Source organism: Nelumbo lutea, chromosome 8, assembly GCF_056320005.1.
Source record: "Nelumbo lutea isolate HS-2025 chromosome 8, American lotus-T2T, whole genome shotgun sequence".
In the NCBI taxonomy this organism is placed as follows: Eukaryota; Viridiplantae; Streptophyta; class Magnoliopsida; order Proteales; family Nelumbonaceae; genus Nelumbo; species Nelumbo lutea.
This window is the reverse complement of record NC_142691.1, coordinates 36,237,520-36,260,399: the sequence shown is the minus strand read 5'-3', so window position 1 is coordinate 36,260,399 and position 22,880 is coordinate 36,237,520. Positions and strand designations below refer to the sequence as shown.

The 22,880-nt window shown below is 39.5% G+C and overlaps 1 protein-coding gene across 5 annotated transcripts in view; it reads right to left on the bottom strand.

The window, feature by feature from the left end:
• Positions 1-22,646, bottom strand: part of LOC148843826 (uncharacterized) — a 34,016-nt gene extending 11,370 nt beyond the window's left edge. Inside the window, exons 1-4 of one of the 5 annotated variants that reach the window (XR_016103821.1) lie at positions 22,024-22,600; positions 21,218-21,555; positions 16,293-16,756; positions 15,980-16,079 (exon numbers count right to left, since the gene is read on the bottom strand). Coding sequence is in view for 3 of the 5 variants with exons in the window: in XM_088959900.1 (XP_088816026.1) it covers positions 16,293-16,756; positions 22,024-22,344 (785 nt within the window). In the remaining 2 variants the exon portion in view is untranslated. Of the gene's footprint in view, positions 1-15,979; positions 16,080-16,292; positions 16,757-21,217; positions 21,568-22,023 lie in introns of all 5 variants that reach the window. The other 4 variants (XR_016103820.1, XM_088959902.1, XM_088959901.1 and 1 more) reach the window with 4 other exon arrangements.
• Between the last annotated feature and the right edge of the window lie 234 nt (positions 22,647-22,880).

Here is a 22,880-nt window from a genome sequence, read left to right as displayed (position 1 = left end):
TTGTTTGCATGTAAACATTAAGTTTAACTAAAATTATTTTATTACACTTACTAACACGAAATAAGAAATGGCTTTGTGGTTAAAGCGCACTTGGGCATTAGGCGTGCCACGTGCGTTGACTGACGTGGGTTTAAGTCATGCCACTCCCGTTTTTTTATTGTTGGACGCTGTGCCATTAATCGAAACGATGATGGATACACTTCTGTATCAGCGTGTATCTTCTGATATTGTGCGATACACGCCAATACGGTGATGTATTGGACCGATACGAACGAATGGCAGGATACACCTACAGTCGTAGCATATCCCGTATCGGTGCAGTTCGATACTGATACAATACGCCCCGTATCGGGTGTATCGTAGCGATATTTTAATCCTTGAGAAAAACAGGGGCTAATAGACCAACCTTATTTTGGGAAAAGCTGTAATTTCTGCAGTGAAAAAAGAAACTGGATGGCCTATGTACTTGAAAGCTTTTGTTTCCTTGTAAATTGGGCAAATCTTCAGTAAAAACAATTGTAAACTTACTTAAATTATAAATAAGGTTTATTTTCTGATAAAATTGCCCTTGTCTGTTAGCTTTCTAGTAATGATCACATTGAAGAACATCTATTAATTTTAATGGCTTCAATCATCCATAAAATCATTGAAAGGACCACTACAGCACCACTGATATGCCCACCACTGGGCTTGCTCTGCTCTTCTACTTGGAGAATAGGAATCAAATGAGAACATGCAAAAACAAAAAAACAAAAAAAAGAATGGAAAGTGGCTTCACTTTGGTTGAGGGGGGAAAAAGAGCCTTGGTCTTTTTCGGAAATATATACAGTTAAAGAGAAAATAAAATGGAAGGGACAAAATAATTCATAGTGGCACTTATGCAACTGAAATTGCAAAGCCAACCATGGGCTCCTCTATAGAAATGGAAAAATGGAAGAACAAGTATGTTAAGGCTATAATACATTGATTTCTGCCCTTGTAATTCACCTAAAGGAACTGTATATTTGGTTTTATCTCTGAAAATTGGCATATTTGTTGAAAAAATAGAAAAATGAAACAAAACAAATAAAAATGACAATACTTGTTCTTTTCTTGTTAGAAAAGTTCCCTAGTAAAATTTGGTAGAGAACATACATTTGGGTGGAGAGCTTTGCATCCTAGACAGCCTGGAGAGAGAAAAAAATCCACAATAAAAACTTTGTCTCCAGTGGTCAATAATGAAATGACAAGATCTTTTATGGAAGTAATTTTCTTCATGTTGGGTTCAAGTCCCTTCTCCCACCATTTCTGAGATTGGCCAATTATAAGGCTCATCTGAAATTCCACTAAACTAAAATAGAAAATATACACTATATTTGACAGATTGGGGGAGGGGGATTGGGAAGAAAAGAACCAACAAAAACCTGTTCTCTAATACTTTGATTAGTAGAAATCACAGATTGCAGTTTTAGATAAATTCCTTGTGAAGAGAAAGAAGAAGAAGATGAAGAGTTTCAGCAGTAGAGAAGAAAAGGAGTGGAATGTCAACTAGAATTGAATTAGTTCTGGCCGCCAACCCCTCTTTGTATTATATACTCAACTTAAAAGAATAAGAGATTGCAAGAATGCCCTTAGTAGGGCGGCTACTTAAGTAGCTGAATAGTCACAACTTAAAAGACATAAACTAATGGGCCTAAAGCCCAATAACTTCCTAACTTAACAACTTAAAAATAAGAAATAAACAACTGGGCCCAATAACTAGAAATTGGCCCAACTTAAGACTCCCCCTCAAGTTGGGAGTAAGTGTCATACATTCCCAATTTGCATAGATCATGCTCCAGCTTGTTCCTTGCAACACCTTTTGTGAGAACATCAGCAAGCTGCAAATCAGAAGAAATGTGTGGGAGACAAACTTCCCTAGAAGTCACCCTTTCTCTGATGAAGTGTTTATCTACTTTAATGTTCTTTTTCCGGTCATGCTGAATTGGGTTATGGGCAATGTTAATTGCTTCCTGATTATCACAATACGACATCATAGGTTTTTCTGCCTTTACACCAATCTCTCCTAACAAGAAATGGATCCAGAGAAATTCTGAAACTCTATGTGCCATGGCCCTATATTCAGCTTCTGCACTTGATCTTGCCACCACTATCTGTTTCTTACTTTTCCACAAGACTAGATTACCCCCAACACAGGTGTAAACTCATGAAGTAAATCTGTTGTCGTCAAGGCATCCTGCCCAATCAGCATCTGTATAAGCCTCTAGCTTCAACTGTCCATGATCAGCAAACAATATGCCTCTGCCCGGGTGTCCCTTCAAATAAGCAAGAATCCTGTCAATAGTCTCCCAATGCTGGACTCATAGAGCATGCATGTATTGACTTACACACTCATTGCATAGGAGATGTCTAGTTTTGTCATACACAAATATAGCAGCCGCTCCACAAGTCTCTGATATCTCCCAATGTCTTTTACCAGCTCATCTTTTGATGCATTAATTTTGTGATTTTGATCAATAGGAGTATTGATTGCCTTTGTTCCAAGCTTCCTTGTTTCTTGTAGAAGATCCAAAACATAGTTCCTCTGAGAAATAAAAATTTCGTGTTTTGATCTTGCAACTTCAATGCCTAATAAGTACCTAAGCTCTCCAAGATCCTTAATTTCAAATTCTCTGTGTAGATTCTTCTTCAAACTATCAATCTCACTTAGGTAATTTCTTGTGACAACAATATCATCAACATAAACATTTAGGACTGACACCAAGGGTCCCCTCTGCTTCACAAACAAGGTATGGTTAGATTGAGTCTGAGTGTCGCCAAAAGCAACCAAGGCCTTCTTGAACCTGTCAAACCATGCTCTAGGAGACTGCTTTAAACCATAAAGTGACTTCTTAAGTTTGCATACCTTTCCCTTTTCAGCATCACTATAGAAACCAACAAGTAGATCCATATACACTTCCTCTTATAGATCTCCATTTAGAAAAGCATTCTTCACATCAAGTTGAAACAGGGGCCAAGAGTATGTCGCAACAAGAGAAAGAAGTATCCAAATAGAAGTCATCTTTGCAACTGGTGCAAAGGTCTCTAAGTAATCAACACCATAGGTCTGTGTGTACCCTTTTGCAACAAGTCTGGCCTTATACCTTTCTATACTCTCATCTGCCTTATATTTGACTGTGTAAACCCATCTACAACCAACAGTTTCCTTGCCCTCTAGTAGATCCACAATCTCCCATATCTGATTCTTAATTAAGGCTTCCATCTCATTCTGCATAGTTGTCTTCCACTTAGGTTTGGAGAGAGCCTCACTGACACCCTTGGGTATAGACACAGAGTCAAGAGAGGAAAGGAAAGCACAGTAGGAAGGAGAAAGTCCACTGTAGGATAGATATTGTGAAATACAATGAGCAAACACTTTCTCTTCCCTTTTCTGAGAGCAATAGGAAGGTCCAGATTATCTGTAATGGGATTAGTAGAAACAATGGGAACTGAAACAGTAAAGGGATCAAGAGGAATACCCGAACTTGTGTCAGCTGAATCTGGAGTCTCCAAGGAACCGACAGGAAGTGATGTAAGTTTTGTTGCAGTGGAATCAACCTTCCTATGCAGTCTCTGTCGTGAGTAACGCTAAGAAGCAAGACACAAGGGAGGTGGTAAGGTAGGTGACATAGGAGGATCAGACACAGGAACTGGATCTGGAAGAGGGATAGACTGCTCATTCACTTCCCCAAAACACTCCCCCTAAGAATGATTCTTAGAGAAGAAAGATGTGGACTCAAAAAATGTGACATCCATAGTAACATACCGACTCCTAGAGACTAAATCATAGCAGCAGTACCCTTCTTGATTTTCTGTATATCCAAGGAAGATACACTTCTTTGCCTTTGGATCAAGTTTTGAAAGATGAGGACCAAGAATATGTGCAAAGCAAACACACCCAAACACCTTGAGAGGAATATGGAACATCTCCCCCTCAGGAAAAAGGAGACTGAATGGGGTGTTGAATCCAAGTATACAGGAGGGCACCCTCTTAATCAAAAAGACAGCTGTGAGAACTGCATCACCCCAAAACCGAATTGGAACTGTAGATGTGATCATCATGCTTCTTGCAATTTCAACAATGTGTCTGTTCTTCCTCTTTGCAACACCATTCTGCTGTTGTAGGAACAACTGCTCTGATGGACAACACCATATTCTAACAGATACGAATCAATGTGTTTTTCAAAATATTCCCTAGCATTATCTGATTTGAACACCTTTATTTGTATTCAAAACTGTGTTAGCACCATCTAATGAAATTGCCTTTCCAAGGATGGTACCTCATATCGGGATCTCATTAAGTAAATCCAAGAATGTCGAGAATAATCATCCATAAATAAGAGAAAATATTGATAATAACATATAGAAAGAACATGATAAGGTCCCCACACATTAGAATGAATAACATCAAAAGGAAATGAACATATTTTATTACTAGCTTTAAAGGAATGTCTACAATGTTTTCCAAGTTGACAACCTTCACACTCCAGACTTGATAAATTAATAGACTCAAAAAGCTTTGGAAACAAGAAACTCAAGGAAGAAAAAGACAAACAACCCAAACGATTATGCCAAAGCATAATCTGACTCATAGTGGATCTACCAGAAGGGAAGAGCACTGTGGGATGCAAGCCAGGACTTGGGAATTAGTGGATCTACCAGAAGGGAAGAGCACTATGGGATGCAAGTGGTGTTCACTATGAAGAATAGGGAGAACGGGTCCATTGAAAGATACAAGGCTAGACTAGTGGCAAAGGGGTTTACTCAAAAGGAAAGGATTGACTATAAAGAGACTTTTGCTCCAGTTGCAAAGCTCAACACAATCTGGGTTCTATTGTCATTAGCAGCAAACTTCTCATGGGAGCTATATCAGTTGGACGTGAAGAACGCTTTCCTAAATGGCGATCTACATGAAGAGGTATTCATGAATCCTCCACCAGGTTATGGTTTTGATGGAAAAGTGTGTAGACTGAGGAAAACATTATATGGTCTTAAGTAGTCCCCTCAAGCTTGGTTTGAGAAGCTCTGTAGGGCCATGAAGAAAGTGGGATACACTCAAAGTGGTGCAAATCATACTTTGTTCATAAGGAAACAGGATAACAGACTTACAACACTCATCGTCTATGTGGATGATATGGTGATTATAGGAAATGATCTAGAAGAGATAAAACGATTTAAGGAGTTCTTGGCATTTGAGTTTGAGATCAAAGACTTGGGCCATCTGAGATACTTCATTGGAATTGAAGTTGCTACGTCACAAGAAAGCATTTATATATGTTAACGGAAATACGTCATTGATCTTCTAGAGGAGACAGGTATGATGGAGAGTAGACCAACTGATACTCCAATAGAACAAAATCATTGTCCATAGGAATCAGTTGGAGAGGACTACCTTGATAAAGAGAGATACCAAAAACTGGTAGGGAAATTGATATATTTGTCTCTCACTCGACCAAATATTGCTTATGTCGTACATGTTGTCAGCTAGTTCATGCACTCTCCAAAGATTCCTCATATAAGAGAAGCAGAAAGGATTCTTAGGTATTTGAAGACTTGCCCAGGAAAAGGAATTTTGTTCTAAAAACACAATAAAATTGAAATTGAAGTGTATACTGATGCAGATTGGGCTAGTTCTGTTGGAGACAGGAAGTCTACTTCTGGGTTTGTTGGACAGTTTTGTATGCCCTTAGCTTCAATCTGTTTTGATGTACTTTTGATATTTAGTGTAAATAAATAAAGTGCATGATTGATTCATGTTGTTTGGTATAATTTTGTGTAAGACCCTAAAACTGGACACTCATTGAGACTCGTGTTAGTTTTAAAAGTTCACAGCCATTGGATAAGTCTGGGGGGATTTATCCTGCCAAGGCTGATACTGGTGTGCCGCCAAGTGTTGGGATGGCCTGTCTCGGCCACCAGGGTAAGACCCAAGGCACATGCAGTATGGGATTACTCGAATCCTTGAATCGGACCAGATTTCCAATATTGCCCTGGACCTTGGAGACAAATGGGCAAAACTGAAAAGTTACACCTGACCCCTAGACTCGGTTATGATATTTCACTAGGTGTCGGATCAAGCTGTCTTTGATATGTCAATCATTGAGATCCTTAGCGGGGGTCAAAACCTGGGCATGTTGGGGCAGTCTGAGAATTCATCTGAGTGGGTGATCATAGTGACAGGATCAGCCACTTTGTCGAACAAAGGTAATGATCGGTAATGCACTCTCTCTGATGGAAACCAAACTGCCGGCAGTTGATTTCAATCGTTGGAATTTTGTTTTGCAAAATATATATATATATATATATGTATACAGTTTCAAAACGTTTGCAAATGGTTTTAATTCCCGGGATCCATGTGAGTGGAGAGTGCAGCACTGTTCCTTGCAGCCGAAGGAGAGGTCCTCTCTTGTCGGGCAGTGCTTGATCATTATGGGCTAAGAGGTTAAGTGTAAGGTCATTTAGGATAATACCTGATGGGCTAATCTTGCACCTGCCCACAGTCCTTGGGTTTTTATAAGATGGCTTGGCCCAAGGACCTCTTAATGTAAGTGTTGGGCCCATCGGGTCCATGTGATGGGCTCAGGGGTTCACCGGGCTTCTAAGTGAATTCGGCTAGGCCTTGTAATGAAGGCTGGACCGAACCCATGTGGCTGGTGTGTAGATCAATGCTTGGGTCCCACGCCATACAAAGAAGCCCAACTGGGCAGCAGATTGGAAACTAGTTAAGCACTGAACACTTAATGGGCCAAAAGCCCATTTCGAACTGGGCTGATATGATCACAAACTTAAGGGGCGGATCTGAGATTAAGGTTAGCAAAAGGATTGGGCCTTTAACCTAATCCACTTTGGGAGATCAAATTCAAATCAGATTTGAATCTGGTAACCTCCTGATAAGATTAGGAGTTAGCTAACCTAATCTATAGATAGGATTAAGATCATCCCCTATCCAAATGCTGATTTGGATTGGGATAACTCCTAATTAGGAGGTTTCTTAATCAAGAAGAAAAGAGGAGAAACCCTAAGAGAAAATTATCAGAATTCGAACCTAGGGTTTGTGCGCAAGAAATAATCCTGCGAATTAAGATTGGATCTCATACACACTCCAGAGAGAAGAGAAGCAATTTCAGCAATCTTCGTCTCAGGAATTCTCCTCCAGCCGCCACCATTCTTTGAAAAGATTGGATATTTGAAGGAAAGACATCAAGAAATCAGTTCTTGATATCAGTTTTACAGAAAGAACTGAAAAGATTTGGTGCTCAGAGTTTCCAGAAGATTCTTGCAAAGGATTCGATGTGTAGGACGCACTCTGCTGGTTCCGTTCCACATATTGTTGTGTCATCTTCAGCAAGAGCGGATCTTGGTGTCCTCTTTGGGCGTGAACACCAACTTTGGGAGATACTGCTTCTCTGGATCAGGTATAATTCCTCCCTTGTCTTTTGGTTCAGATCTGGTTCGATTATGGTTCAAGTAGGATCCTTGAATATTGTATTCTAAATTTAGGAAATATGATTCCCAGTTGTAAGAAGGTAAGAAAATTTTTGAAATTTTCCCACCCATTCCACAACCTTTTTGGCGTCCATACGATGGATCCTACCATTCTTTCATATTGCACGTTCATTGGAGGGAATTTGGTTACATGGCAAAGTAAAAAGCAGAATGTGGTTGCTAGATCAAGTGTAGAGGCTGAATATTGAGCTATGGCTCATGGTGTTGTTGAATTGTTGTGGCTTAGCTTCAATGAAAAGCAAAACTCTGCATTCCTTATACTCCTTTCGAGATGCAGATTGCATATGTGCTAACAAAAGGACTAGCTTCAATGAAATTCTTAGACTTACTTGGCAAGCTAAACATGACTGACATCCATGCTTAGCTTGAGGAGGAGTGTTGGTTCAATTGGTTTATTGTTTATGTTAGTCTTATTTATGTTTTAAGTTCTTGAGCTTATTATGGGCCTTAGTTATTGGGCCTAAACTTGTTTTATTCTTTTTATGTCTAGGTGTCCCATCACTAATCAGAGGCATTCTAGTCATTTCTTGTAACATTACATTGTGAATACTTATATAAGATTCTAGGGCTGGCTGAAGTGACTAAGCCGTTATTCTCATATCTCCTTTCTTCTTTTTCTTCGGTTGCTGTTCTCCAGCAAACACATGCTATGGTACGAGTTCCGTTTCAATCACAAGTGTGTATTCTTCGTTCAGACTCAGGGGGAGAATACACTGATGGAGATTTTTTTTATCCTATTTGAAGAATCATGAAATACAAGTGCAATGAAGTTGTCCAGATACTCCTCAGTAGAATGGTGTGGCCGAGCGCAAGAATGGACATATCCTTAGTGTTGTGAGGACATTATTGGAGTCCCATACTCCACCTTCTTTTTGGGTAGAGGCAATGACTACAGCTATGTTTTTTATCAACTATATTCCTTCCTCTGTTCTTGGTAATATGTCTCCCTTTCAGAGGTTGTTTGGTTGTCCTCAAGATTTATCTATGCTTCATGTTTTTGGATGTGTGTGCTTTGTTCATCTTCCCTCTCGTGAACGCTCTAATGTTTGCTCAGTCCATCATGTGTGCCTTTGTGGGTTACAGTCCTGACCACAAAGGATTTCTTTGTTATGATCCCTCTATTCATCGCATTCGTATATCACGTAATTTTGTTTTCCTTGAGCACATTTCCTTTTTTGTTGGAATTGCTAGACTATCTACACTGTCTGTTTCTATTTTGCTAAACTTAAATTCACAGGATGCTCCACCTCCTACTGAGAAGGACCTTCTCGTCTTCTCTCGCAAGCGGTTACGTGATCCAGCCCCTGCGCCTGTGGCTCTCCTTCCTTCTAGTTTAGATCATCATCTTACCACTTCTCCTGTAAGTGATACCTCTACTTCAGACACTCTTCATACTTCTGTTCCTCTTCATCGTTCTACTTGTATATCTAGACCTCCTGACCACTATGGTTTTCCTTTAAACCATAGCTCTTTGTCTGCTGTCCTATCCTCCATGGGTGTTCCTAGCTCCTACCAGGAAGGTAATAGTATCCCTCATTGGAAGGAAGCCATGGATGCAAAGATTCATAATTTACATGAGAATGACACTTGGGACCTTGTGCCTGCTCCTCTAGATGCATCCATTGTTGGGAGTCGTTAGGTTTACAACATCAAGCTAAAATCTGATGGATCTCTTGATCAATACAAGACACATTTAGTTGCTCAAGAATATAGTTAGGAGTATGGTATCGACTATGAAGAAACCTTTGCTCCTATTGCAAAGATCACCACAGTCCGTGTTCTTTTAGTAGTGTATGTCGCTCAATCTTGGACCATATGCCAGGTTGATGTGAAGAATGCCTTTCTTTATGGTCAATTGAAGGAAACGGTCTACATGAAGCCTCCTCTTGAATACTACACTGATCCTTCTTTAGTATGCCACCTCAAAAAATCTCTATATGGTCTAAAACAAGCTCCTCGGGCATGGTTTGAACGCATTCGTGATGTTGTACTTGCTGTTGGATATAGCTAGAGTTCTTCTGATCACTCTCTTTGTTAGGCGACGGCCTCAGGGTATTACCATTCTCCTACTATATGTTGATGACATGTTGACTGGGAATTATTCTGAGGGCATTTGTGAATTGAAACTATTACTTCATAATTCCTTTCACGTGAAGGACTTGGGCCCTCTCACCTATTTTCTAGGACTGGAAGTATATTGTAATAATCAAGGGTATTTTGTTTGTTAGCAAAAGTATGCCTCTAACCTTGTTAAACTTGCTGGTCTTAATTATGAAAAGCATGTTGATACACCTATGTAGCTAAATCTTAAGCTATCTAAATCAAAAGGTCCATTACTTCCTGATGTTGCCTTGTATTACTAGCTTGTGGAGTCCCTCATTTATCTCACTATGACTCAGCCTGATATTTCTCATATTGTTCAGGTTATTAGTTAATTTGTTTCAGCTCCTCGTCAGTGTCATATGTGATATGACTGCGATTCATCGCATCATTCGATATGTTAGGAGCGCAACTTCTCAGGGACTGTTCTTCTCCTACTTCTCTCCTATTCAGTTGAGAGCATATGCTGATGCGGATTGGGTTGGTTGTCCAGACACTCGTAGGTCCACTTCTGGGTGGGGTGTTTTTATGGGTGATTCACTCATCTCTTGGAAGTGTAAAAACCAACAAACAGTCTCCAAGTCTTCCACTAAAGCAGAGTATAGGGCCATGCCTTCGGTTTGCAGTGAGATTGTTTGGCTATGATCTCTCTTTATGGATCTTGGCATTCAGCTTCCTACTATCTATATGCAGACAATACAAGTGCTATCAAGATTGCATCTAATTCTGTCTTCCATGAGACCAAGCACATCAAGGTGGACTGCCACTTTACCCGAGATCTTTTCACTACTGGGTCTATATCGCTTCCTCATGTAGCCTTAGACATGCAAATTGTTAATATCTTCACCAAAGCTATGACTAGAGTTTGACATCTCTTTCTTACAGACAAACTGATGCTTATGTCTAGGCATTAGTTTGAGGGGGAGTGTGGAGACTCTGTAACTTGATGTATCTTATTAGTATAGTCCCTGTTGTATATAACTTATACATCTTAGTCTTCTTTTCTCTTTCAGCCCTGTATGGGCATTCTTGTAATTGTAAATATCTTTTAATATATAAGATACCCTTTGAGGTGGGGATCATATTCATTCTTGACACCTCTAAGATTATTCTTGTTCTTTTCTCTATTCGGCCAAGAGTGTTGACACTTGGACAAACTAAGGTCCAATACTTGGGCCATGTTATCTCAGGTGGAAGGGTACAAGCTGATTCAAAAAAAGATCAGGGGTATGGTGAATTGGGCCTTGCCTACTTCCTTGGAAGGGCTGAGAGGATTTCTGGGTTTAACCGGTTATTACAGCCAGTTTATTAAGGTTTATGGCCTCATAACTGAAACCTTACCTGACTACTTAAAAAGGGGGCTTTCCATTGGATTGAAGAAGCTGAACGGGCATTTAAAGTACTCAAAACTGCAGTAACTTTGCTACCCACCCTAGTGCTGCCTAATTTTTCCAAGGAATTTACTGTTGAAAATGATGCATCAGGGAGAGGTGGTTGTTGTGTTGATGCAGCAAGGCCAACCAGTAGCATATTTTAGTAAAGTGCTCTCTACCCAAACACAACTCAAGTCTACGTACGAAAAGGAATTGATAGCAGTTACTTTGGCCTTCCAAAAATTGAGGGCCTATCTTCTTGGGCGGCACTTTGTGGTGAGGATTGATCACTGCAATCTAAAACACTTGTTGGAGCAATAGGTTCCAAGTCCAGAACAACAGAAATAGACTGCCAAATAATTGGGTTATGATTTCATGATTGAGTATAAACCAGGTCCTTCTAATTCCGTGGCTGGTGCTTTATCTAGGCCTGAAGAATTAAGCTATATGGGGGTCTCACACTTGCATTTTCCCCTCATGGGTCAACTCAAACAAAAATCCCAATAGGATTTGGAATTGGCCCAGATTCGAGCCTAGTGGGCTCAAGATCCCAGCATTGTACCTAGCTATTCAGTGGATGGGTCTACTCTATTTTATAAGGGCCAGTTGGCGGTGGCCCAAAATTCAGGCGTACTCAGAACATACCAGCAGCTGGCAGCTCATTTCTTCTGGCCCAAAATGAAGAAAATGGTTCAGATTTATGTAGCTTCTTGTGGAACTTGTCAGCAGCAGAAATACATTACCCAGTCACCGGCTGAATTACTTCAGCCCCTGCCAATTCCAAATCAGATCTGGGAAGCTTTCAAAATGGATTTTGTTACAGGCATTCCCAAATCAGTAGGAAAACCAGTGGTTTTTGTGGTGGTGGACCGACTGAGTAAGTACACCCATTTTGTTGCATTACCTCACCCATATACTGCCAGTGCAGTAGCAACGGCATTCATGGATAATGTAGCAAAGTTGCATGGCACCCCTAACACCATAGTCACAGATTGAGATCCACTCTTCATGAGCAGATCCTGGGAAGCTTATTTCAAGTACCAAGGAGTTCTATTGTACAATTCTACTAGCTACCATCCGCAAATGGATAGACAGACCGAGGTGATAAATCATTGCTTGAAAACCTACCTATGGTGTTTTATTGGTGAGAATCCAAAACAGTGGACACATTGGTTGCCTTTGGTCTGGATACTAGTTCTATGCCACTTTCCATGCCTCTACAGGAACCACTCCCTTCAAGTCTGTTTATGGACGGGAACCTCCTTCACTCTTACCTTATAAGAAGGGTTCCTCTGTTATCGCTGAAGTAGACCAGCAACTATCAGCTCGCGATGAATTGCTTCAATCCATCAAAAGGCACCTGCAACAGGCCCAGAAAAGAATGAAGTCCGCATATGAAAAGAAGCATCGAGATGTGGAATACAAGCTAGGAGACATGGTGTTTCTTAAGCTACACCCTTACCGACAATCCTCCTTAGTTTGTCGGGCCTGGTGGAAATTATCACCCAGATACTTCAGTCTATTCAAGATCTTAGAGAGGATTGACCAAGTAGCCTACAAGCTGGTTTTACCTACATCTTCCAATCTAAACCCAGTCTTTCATGTGTCTCTCTTGAAATCATGCATTTCTCCCTCTGCTGCTGTTAGTCCAACTTTACCTCAGTTCACTAATGATGGATAGCTGCTTGTTCAGCCTCATAAAATCACTTCTGAAAAGTGGGTCAAGTCTGACAGTCATAATACCATCAAGCTGAAGGGATGGGAGATCCATCAGATGGATGGCCGAACCCAGCAGAAAGGTTGGGCGAAATTTCAAAAAATTTCTTTACTCCCATCCGGGAATCCTATTCCCAATTTAGAAAAATGCACTTTTAAGGTTCGTTCTTGTTACCAAACCGGACCAAATCTGAAACCAAAATTAGGGAGGGATATACCTGATACGGAACCCATGCAAGAATGCTCCTCCCAATGTAGGTGTTCACACCCAAAGAGTGTACCAAATCCTCCCTCCACTGAAGATGACACAACTTGGGATTAGGCAAGATCAGCAAATAGTTCTTCACCAAGAACTAGTTATTCTTTAGCAAGAATCGAATGGGATAGTGAGCACAGCTTCTAAAGATCGAATCTTGATCAAACCCAAGAACTGGAGATCGAACAGGGTAGGGCGGCAAGAGTAGGAGGAAAAAGAGCTGAAGGCAAGATCAGTCTAACTGAGTTGTCTTCTCTCTGTATTGAGTGAGTGTGTATTCAAGGTTCGCTCTGCTCTCTTATTTATAGCCTTAAAGAGACAATTTCCTAATCTCATTAGGAGTTTCCTGATCCAAATCTTTTATTTGGATCTGGACTCTTAAAGTAATAAGGATAATCCCTTATCTTATCTGTAGATAAAGATCAGCGTTCCTAATCAAATTAGGAGTTCCTTTGATCTAAAGCTTTATTTGGATCTGGACTTTTTAAGTGGATAAGGATAATCCCTTATCTTATCTGCTAATCCAAATCCCAGATCCGCCCCTATTTAATTAGTCTAATTAACCCACTTCGAAATGGGCTTTTAGGCCCATTAAGCTTTTAGGCTCACTTCAAATTTAATGTTGGCTAGCTTGGCTCTCTTTGTATGGCATGGGACCCTATCATTGATCTACACATCAGCCACATGAGTTCAGCCTAGCCTCTGTTACAAGGCCTGGCCGAATTCACTACTGAATACAGTGAACCCCTGAGTCCATCACTATGGGCTCTTAATGGACCCAACATTTACACTAAATGGTCATTGGGTCCAGCCATCTTATGAAGGCCCAAGGACTGTGGGCAGATGCAAGATTAGCCCATTAGGTATAACCCTCAATGGTCTTACACTTAACCTCTCAACCCATAATGATCAAACACTGCCCAACAAGAGAGGACCTCTCCCTCGGCTGCAAGGTGTAGTGATGCACTCTCTACTCACATGGATCCCAGAAATTAAAACCTTTTACAAACATTTTGAAACCAGAATATATATATATATATATATATAATACATATATACGTATATCTCTATATAGATATATTTTGCAAAAACAAATTTCAACGGTTGAAATCGATTGCCGGCAGTTTAGGTTTCCATCAGAGAGAGTGCATCCCTGATCATTCACTTTGTCCGATAAAGGGGTTGATCCTGTCACTATGATCACCCACTCAGATGAATTCTCGGACTGTCCCAACATACCCAGGTTTTGACCCCCTCTAAGGATTTCACTGATTGGCATATCAAAGACAACCCAATCTGACACCTAGTGCAATCATAATTGAGTCTAGAGGTCATGTGTAATATTCCAATTTTGCCCATCTATCTCCAAGATCCAGGGCAATACTGGAATTTTGGTCCGGTTTAGGGTTTCAAGAAAACCCACACTACATGCACCTCAGGTCTCATCCAGGCAGCTGAGACAAGGTACCACAACCAACTTGGTGGTACATCAGTATCAGCCTTGGCAGGATAAATCTCCCCAGATCTATCCAACGGTTGTGTCCAGTTTAAGGGTATTACACAGAAACACACCATAATAACATGAATCGAATATGTACTTTATTCATTTATAATAAATGTCATAATGTACATCATGCTGATTGGAGATATGGGCATACACTGTCTAACACAAGCAAGTGTTAGTACAGTGGACCAACCTTCCAATTAAATATGCTACTTGGGAGGACTTGGCTAATCTATAGCAACAGTTTCCCTCCATCAACCTTTAGGACAAGGTCAATTTTAAGGGGGAGGGAGTTGATAGAACCTAGAGATCAATGGAGGAACAGGGCCCGGACACTTCAGCCTCAACCCAGGCCCAGGACCCAACTCAAGTGCTGATCCACAGAGATATTCCCTACAAACCACTTCTTAAATATGTATATTCTAGGACAGGTCAGAATAGTTAGTTACTGGATTGTTATTCTTGATGGAAAATGGATGTAAGAGGCTATAAGTAGTCATCCGAACAAAGGAGGAATACAAGAAAAATTTCCCTCCAATTCTTCTCCTCTCTCTCTCTCTCTCTCTCTCTCTCTCTCTCTCTCTCTCTCTCTTTCTGTAGGAGGGCAAGCTCCCACGAAGTAGCTCGAGTTCCTTGTCATGCTATTCGTTTCAACATAATATAAGGCTGAAATTATGATAACGACATCTGTATAGCTGCTTCCATATTAATGATTATGTAGTATAGTTCTGAACTGTTAACATCATATGAGACTATCATTAGAGACATGAAACATTAGACATCTAATTGAAATAGCTTTCTGATTCAAGAGACTGAAACTGTACTATGAAAAGCATAAGCTATTGCATGTTTCACTGAAACAAAAATATATCTAGAAAAATAGCAATGTTTTCATTAAGATGGTCAGGTTTGTGCAGATGTTACCTCTCAATCCTGAAATCTTTAGGTGGATGTGGAGCTAGCCTAGTTGTCTTTGAAGAAGATGATGTCTCATCCATCATCCTTCGGCATATGCATGGTAGACTCTCTTGCCTGTAATCATCCTTCTACATATGAAAAGTTATGACTTCTACATGGACCATGGTAGAACCCATGGTCATAGAGACATTGGCATTGATATCAATAACCTCCATTAGGAGGCCAACTATCTGGTCTTCATTGATCCCCATTGCTTCAAGATTATGTATATTATATAGAGACATTGCCATTGATATCAATAATCTCCATTAGAAGGCCAACTATCTGGTATTCATTGATCCCCATTGATTCAAGATTATGTACAGAGATCATATTGAAATGGTGTTTCACAGTACTTGAGTAGCTAAGTTTGTTTTTTTGCACACCTATTCATGCTTGCCGATGGTGTTAGACATGTCTATACTCTTACAAGTGGAATAAGGATTTTACTTTATTATAAAAAGAGTAACATTCTATATCATGTTATTAAGGGAAATAATGTAATTCTCCACATTCTAATATATAATACAATGTGTGGGATAGACTTACCATGATTTTGAATGCCTAAAGGCCCCAAACACTCTTCAATGTTGTTCTCTATTCTTCTTCTTTTCTTCTAGGTTTTTCTTCATCTTGTTTTTACATCTTACTACTCATATCAAAGACTCAAAGTTAGACTAAGATAAGCACATGCATGCACACATTAAAAGTTGATCATATAAATGTCTTGTTTTTAATCAATTCAATCAATATAAAACATTTTAGCTCAGATCATAAAGATATCAAAGTTAAAATCACGAAGAAAACAACAAATTAATAATTATAAAATTGCACTGTTAAAAAATGGCAGACATATACATACCCATCAGAAATGGAATCTTCTAACTGCACACTATTGGCATGCAAAGAACCTTTTCTATCGCATGATGCACCAGAAAAGGGGTATCCTGTGTCACCTTCAGAAATGCCTGATCCCACTGTCATGCTGGAAGGCTCAACACTCTCTATCAAATCAAGACTTCCCTGGCCAATAAATTCCTGACCTTCTGTGCTTTCTATCTTGTTGAATAATAATTGTTCCTCTGATCTACTAGCAGCAGTCTCATTCTTTGCTGCAGAAGATAATTTATCTAGGTCCACTTCATCCAAGTCCAAAAAGTCTTTAGCTTGCCTTGGTTCCTTTCCTGTAAGGCTACTTTCAATTTTCTGAAGTTCAGAAGGCCAATTAAGTTTAATATCTAACAAGTTGAACAAAAGCAACTCGTTTTTTGGTGCTTTCTGCCCTTTAGTTGAATTCTTATCTCCAGTAGCTAAATCAATGACCTCCTGAAAAATAACACCTGTTTTTCTCAATAAACAGAACTCTATGTTCTTAGGAAAAGTTATCTTCAAACAACTCTTTGTAATGTAACAGAAGACAAATATTATCCACGTTTTAAATACAAATTCTTGCAACCAATCCTAGTTACATGCATTTCTTTTGTGGGTAACATGATCAAGAAATTTTATTAATGAAAAAAGAAAGAAGATGTAAGACATAAGAAGAAAACAGATGGGAGCACAACCTAATGGGCTGTGTTCTGTGGAGGCCCACCAGTCAAGATGTTATGTATGCATGAACCATAAAATGACTGGTTTAGGCACATGGGGCCATACAATGGCAACATGGAGTATTTTATGATCAGTGGAGTAATTATGGGGTTAGTAGGAATCTTATTAGTAGAAGAATCAGTTATGAGTCTTATGTAAGTGGTTCAACAGTCAAGTTAGTTGCAGAGTATGAGGGTTGTAGTTATGAGCAGTTTAGTTGCACGAGTCTCTGGTTGAGTAGGAGTCTTATCTTTTAAATACCATTGTACTATGGGAATCAGGGCAGAAGATTATCTTATCTAAAGAAACTGACACTTGTTTTTGGAGGATTTTCATATCCCTCAAAGTAGATGAACAGAATATTCCTCTTCTCTATTCTCTTCATCTTTCTTTTTAATGTTAATTTTCAATTATGTACTTATGTCAAATAGAAGTGTAACATGCTCCTTAATCTGGTAAAACAGAACCTTAATACAAGTAGCCCCCTAAAACCCCAACTCCAGACATAGGGGCAAGATCATTAGCAGATCCCCTAATCCAGAAGAATAAAATGTTCCCTCTACTAGATAGACATTTAACCTCCCTGACAAAAAGGCCAATAAATGCATAGGCCATAGCCCCCTCTCTCATCCAACCCACCACCAGTACACCCAGTTACATGCCTTTATAATTCATTATGGAAAGGTGTTAATACTTAATACAATGAAACAAGAGATAATTGTTAACTACAATTTTTTGTCAATCTAACTTAAAATAAATAAAAAATGTCAATTCAATTCAACCCAGCCTTAAACCCAACGTCCCACAAATTGAAAAACAAAATGAAGGTCTCCCAGATCTACTAATTATAGAAAATAGGTAAATGGTTTGCTTAGAAAGCAAAGGGGGCATAAAGCATGCTAAGTTGAATGTTTTTGCAAGTTTAGCATGGAAGTTTCTGATAAAACTGCATTTTGGTCTAGCTTTCGCAAATTAAACATGGGCACGTCACAAATAGAGCCTTCGGGCTGATCATGTATTTATGGGGTATTTATGACAATTTGTAGGCTGAGTATATTGTTGTATCATACCTTGTGCACAGTAGATTGTGGTTGTACACATGCATTTCTTTTGTAAGAAGACATAATGGTTCTCTCTCTCTCTCTCTCTCTCTCTCTCTCTTATATCTTATGAATAACTGTAAAATGTATTAGATGAAAGAAGAATGAATATGTACAATGAAAGCAGCCATCCCTGGTGAAAAGAACAGGTTTTCCCACCCTTGTCAATGTACATTCATTTAGTTGATGCTATTATATTACTGATTCCCCATCATGTCCCAAAATTGCTGACTCCTATCTACTCCATGTTTAGAGAACATATTAGCCAGTCCATTTGCTGACCTATAAAGCCATGCACTTGCACCACCCTTTCCCCCATTAATACTTTTATTTCCTTCATTATATTTATGTACGAGCAAGGATTCAACTCTTGATTCTTCAACCATCACACTACCACTTCAGAATCCCCTTATATTATCAGATTTCGGAAGTTGCAAGCTTTAGACACCTCAAGTCCTTGCACAACTACAGTTATCTCTGCCATGCTTAATACCTTGGAGTCCCTAAAGGCTCCTCCAATTCTAGATGGACCAGGATTAACTCTGCTACATCCATCAAAATTCACCTTCACCAAGTTCTCCTGAGGTAGTTATCTATAGTAGAAAAAATACCAGCAATATGTTTTGTATTTAATCAAGAAAAGACAGCTAACAGAAGGAAGAAACCAGTGCAAGAAAAAGGGAAGAAGATGGATGAAGAAGGAGAAGGAGAAGAATCTCTCTCAAGCCCCTAATTACTTTTATTAATCAATATTAGAAACAAATGGGGACAATTACAAGTATACTCTTAATAGGGCATCTGCCTATAATCATAAAGAAAAATAGATTAACAAGCCCATAAGAGGAAAGTCCATAAATTCAAGAAAATAATATTTCTACACTCCCCGTCAATCTGAGCATAGATGTCAATCATGCCAGCTTGCTTACATATTTCTGTAATTTAACTTTAGGAACTCCTTGGTAATTACATCAGCTAGCTGCTCTTCAGATGCAACTAAGGGTAGGCAAACTTCCCTAAATGCCACTCTTTTTCTGTTGAAGTGTCTCTCCACCTCAATATACTTTGTTTGGTCATGTTGGATGGTATTATATGCTATGTTAATGGATTCCTGATTATCACAATACAACATCAATGGATTATTATTCAACACCCATCTCCTCCATCAGAGACCATAACCACAACAACTCAGATACTCCACGGGCTATGGCTCTATATTCCACTTCAGCTAATGATCTAGCAACCATTGACTATTTCTTGCTCCTCCAAGAAACCAAATTTCCAGTCACCATAGTAATACACAAAGGTAGGCAATCTTGTGGTTTCAATGTCTTGATCGCTCTCACCACCGAATCTCCTCGGTGAATTTCATTGAAGCCCTATGTGTAAGGTTTGGCCCTACAAGGTTTGAAGATTTCAATGAAGCCCTTTCCAAACTTCAGCAAAGTGGGAACATGAGGGATTATCAGATGGAATTTGAGAGACTCCCAATGAGGGTTTAGGGGCAGTCTGTAAAAGCTCTCCTCGGTTGCTTTATCGGCAGACTAAAGGAAGCAATTTGTGTAGAAGTTAAATGCCTCTAACCAGCTACAATGCTTGTTGTTGTTGGTCTTGCTCTCCTGCAAGAAGATCGACTTAGTCGTCTTAGGAGAATGCCTCGCCCCTATTTGAGCTTATCACATTTGGGTCACACCGGTTTGAATCAAATAAATACATCTGAACCACCACTGATAAAGAATCCATCACGGACTGAAAACTCATGCCCACCAGTGAAATCTACTGCCATAGTTCCGGTTGCGATACTTATAATAAGACTTTCATGGGTGGATATGTTAGATGTAGACCCAAAGAGACCGTGGCCTCTATTACAACTGTGAAGATAAATTCGGTCCGGGTCACAGGAGTAAGACCCAGAAAATTTCCTACTACAAACAGAGGAAGCAGATGATGAGAATCCAGAGTTCCAGACCACCTACTTGAAGTTATGGAAAGAAAAACGGAAGGGCAGGAAACACCAGAAATTTCTCTTCACACATTAACGGGGCTGTTTCCCCAAACCATGAGGGTTGTGGCCTCTTTAATGGGTCACTCTATTTCTATTTTAATAGATAGCAGAAATACACTAGACTTCATCACCCAGAGGCTCTCCAAACGACTGGACTTAGGTCATCTGGCCATTCATATCAAGCCCACAGATAATAGCAGTCCAAAAAGCCCTGTCCTATTCTCATGAAAATTTTTATGGGTTTCTCTATGTACCCAATTTGAAATACATATGTCTATAAGAGCAGTACCAACAATGACATCTACTCTAATCACATTTTGACCAATGTACCTATCAATCCATTTCCCTTCCTCAAGACCTCCCAACTGAGAATAACATCCTTTGCTAGAGTCACATCCAACGATTCTCTAGCCCCATCCAGCTGACCACTATTCACATACCCAGATACCATGCTTGTCCATACATTTTATCTGACATTTCATCAAAGATTTGATGATCCAGGCTTAAACGCCCACACTTCTTGAATCCATATCTAGCAAGGCATTACCAAAAACAATGGTGAATTCAAGCTCCTTGCAATATACTGGTGAATTTCCTTAACCAGTTCCAAGTTTCCCAAGGCAACACAAGCTGAAAGAGTGCTGACAATTGTCACTTCATCAGGCCTCACAAAACTCTGCTGGTTCGTCTGCTGGAAAACAGACTGCACAAATCTTCCACTCTTAACTTATGCAGAAATCAAAACATTCCAAGGAATTGCATCTCTCTGTCACATTTCCTCAGATAACCATCGCAAAGTCTCCACATTACTCATTTCTGCGTACGTGTCCCCATTAGTGAATTCCCCACAGAAAACTTAAATTCAAACCCAGTTTTTACAATAAATCCATGGATGTTTCGCCCTTCTGAAACTGCCCACAAACACCCAATTGCCTTGAGAGCAAAGGGGCAAGTAAAATTATCAGAGGATAAATTATCTTCCCTCAACCAGTTGAAGAGCAAAAGAGCTTTTCTAAAGCTGCCCTTCTTTGCAAATGACTTGATCGTTAAATTGAAGATAAAAAGGCATGGCTCTTGAATGTAACAGATTCTCACCGCATACTGTAAATTTCCAGAATTTGGGTCTGTATAGAATACCATGAGCTTGTTCAACGCATCCCTGTTTTGAAGAAGACCAACTCTGAAGATCTGGGATTGACTTTGTTTCAGGATTTCAGCTCTTTCATTGACTTGCAGTTGTGAAGACACAGCAGACATTCTTTCTTCGTCAATCTTCCAGCCTTTAGGGTAGAGATTGAGAAGAAGTTGCATGCTTTTGAGATAAAACGGAGGGAAAACAAAGGGTTTATTTGGTTGCATTGCCATTTCTCCAAATGCAATGGTGCGCCGTTTCCTCAGAAAACGGCATTGTTGATTGGTTCCATTATTGCCACCTGAGCCATTTTCTCAAAAAAAAAACAGCAAACGATTGCTTGTTTGTTAGTGTTTTTTACAAAGCAAATCATGATAAAGTGTAAACCAATACAAACTACACAGTACACGGTACACCCCAATAAAATAGATGCCATCAAACGGTTCACATGCTCAATATGCATTATACTGTCCAAAATGCAGAAAATTGCAAAATAATGCTTAAAAATTGCAGAAAAATGAAGACAAAAAGGTAAATCATTGGACAACAAACAATCGAAGAGAGAGATAAATTTGGTAAAAACACTCACAGATCCATAGATAGATGATGATTATTAATTAGAAATTCCTTCCAAGCAATTAACTACTAATGAAGTGAACAAACGATAAAAAACACTCACAGATCCATAGATAGATAATGATTATTAATTAGAAATTCCTTCCAAGCAATTAACTACTAATGAAGTGAACAAACGATAAAAAACACTCACAGATCCATCCAAGTCCAGTGATTCGAGTAACCACCGACAAGTGAAGGTATCTTTGAAGGAGATGGGCTCAGGGAGTACGTCTCTTCTCTGTTGAGCACCACAGAAGATACAAACCATTGATCGAATATCGCTAAGAAGTCTTCCACGGCATTCCTTGCATCGAACATTAGGAGGTGCGGGATCCAACTCAGCCATCAGTTCTTCGATGGAAGGTAATTCAGGAGGCGATGGATCGTCGGGATCGTAAGAATAGAGGCCAGCCTCTTTACGGAGTGCAATTTGCAATTCGCGCATCAGAGAAGTTGGAACTTCGAACGCCATTAACGAAGCTAGAGTCGACCTTTCTTTTACATTTATACGATTAATCAAAATGGATTTTATTTTAGTTCATGAAGCATTTAAAAGGGGTAAAAAACGATTTTGATCATCATCTCCGTTGGTTCCAATTCTCGATTTCTTCCTCCCTCTTTCTCGTCGGATTCAGATAGCACCAGGCAAATCTCATATTAATTCGGTTTTCCTTCCTTCGATTAAAAGAAGAGCCCAACTAAGTTTGTCAGTTGGGCCAATTGGCACCATGCGTTGCACAGGCGATCCCTTTCTTAAATGTCACGGTGTGTCCTGATATGAGTCTGACGGTCCATTTCTTTTATTTTTTGTGTATGGGACTCAAAAAGTTTTGTAGGGGTATCTTTGTCTTTTCATTTAAAGTTATCAGTAGGCAAAACTCAGTTTTTGAAAGATTTTAACCACATCTAATGCGACATATAAATTGATCTAGGACTCGGCTACTATTAGGTAGAGATTATATCAATGAGACACCATTAGTTGGTTAAAATAATCAAACAACACTTTGC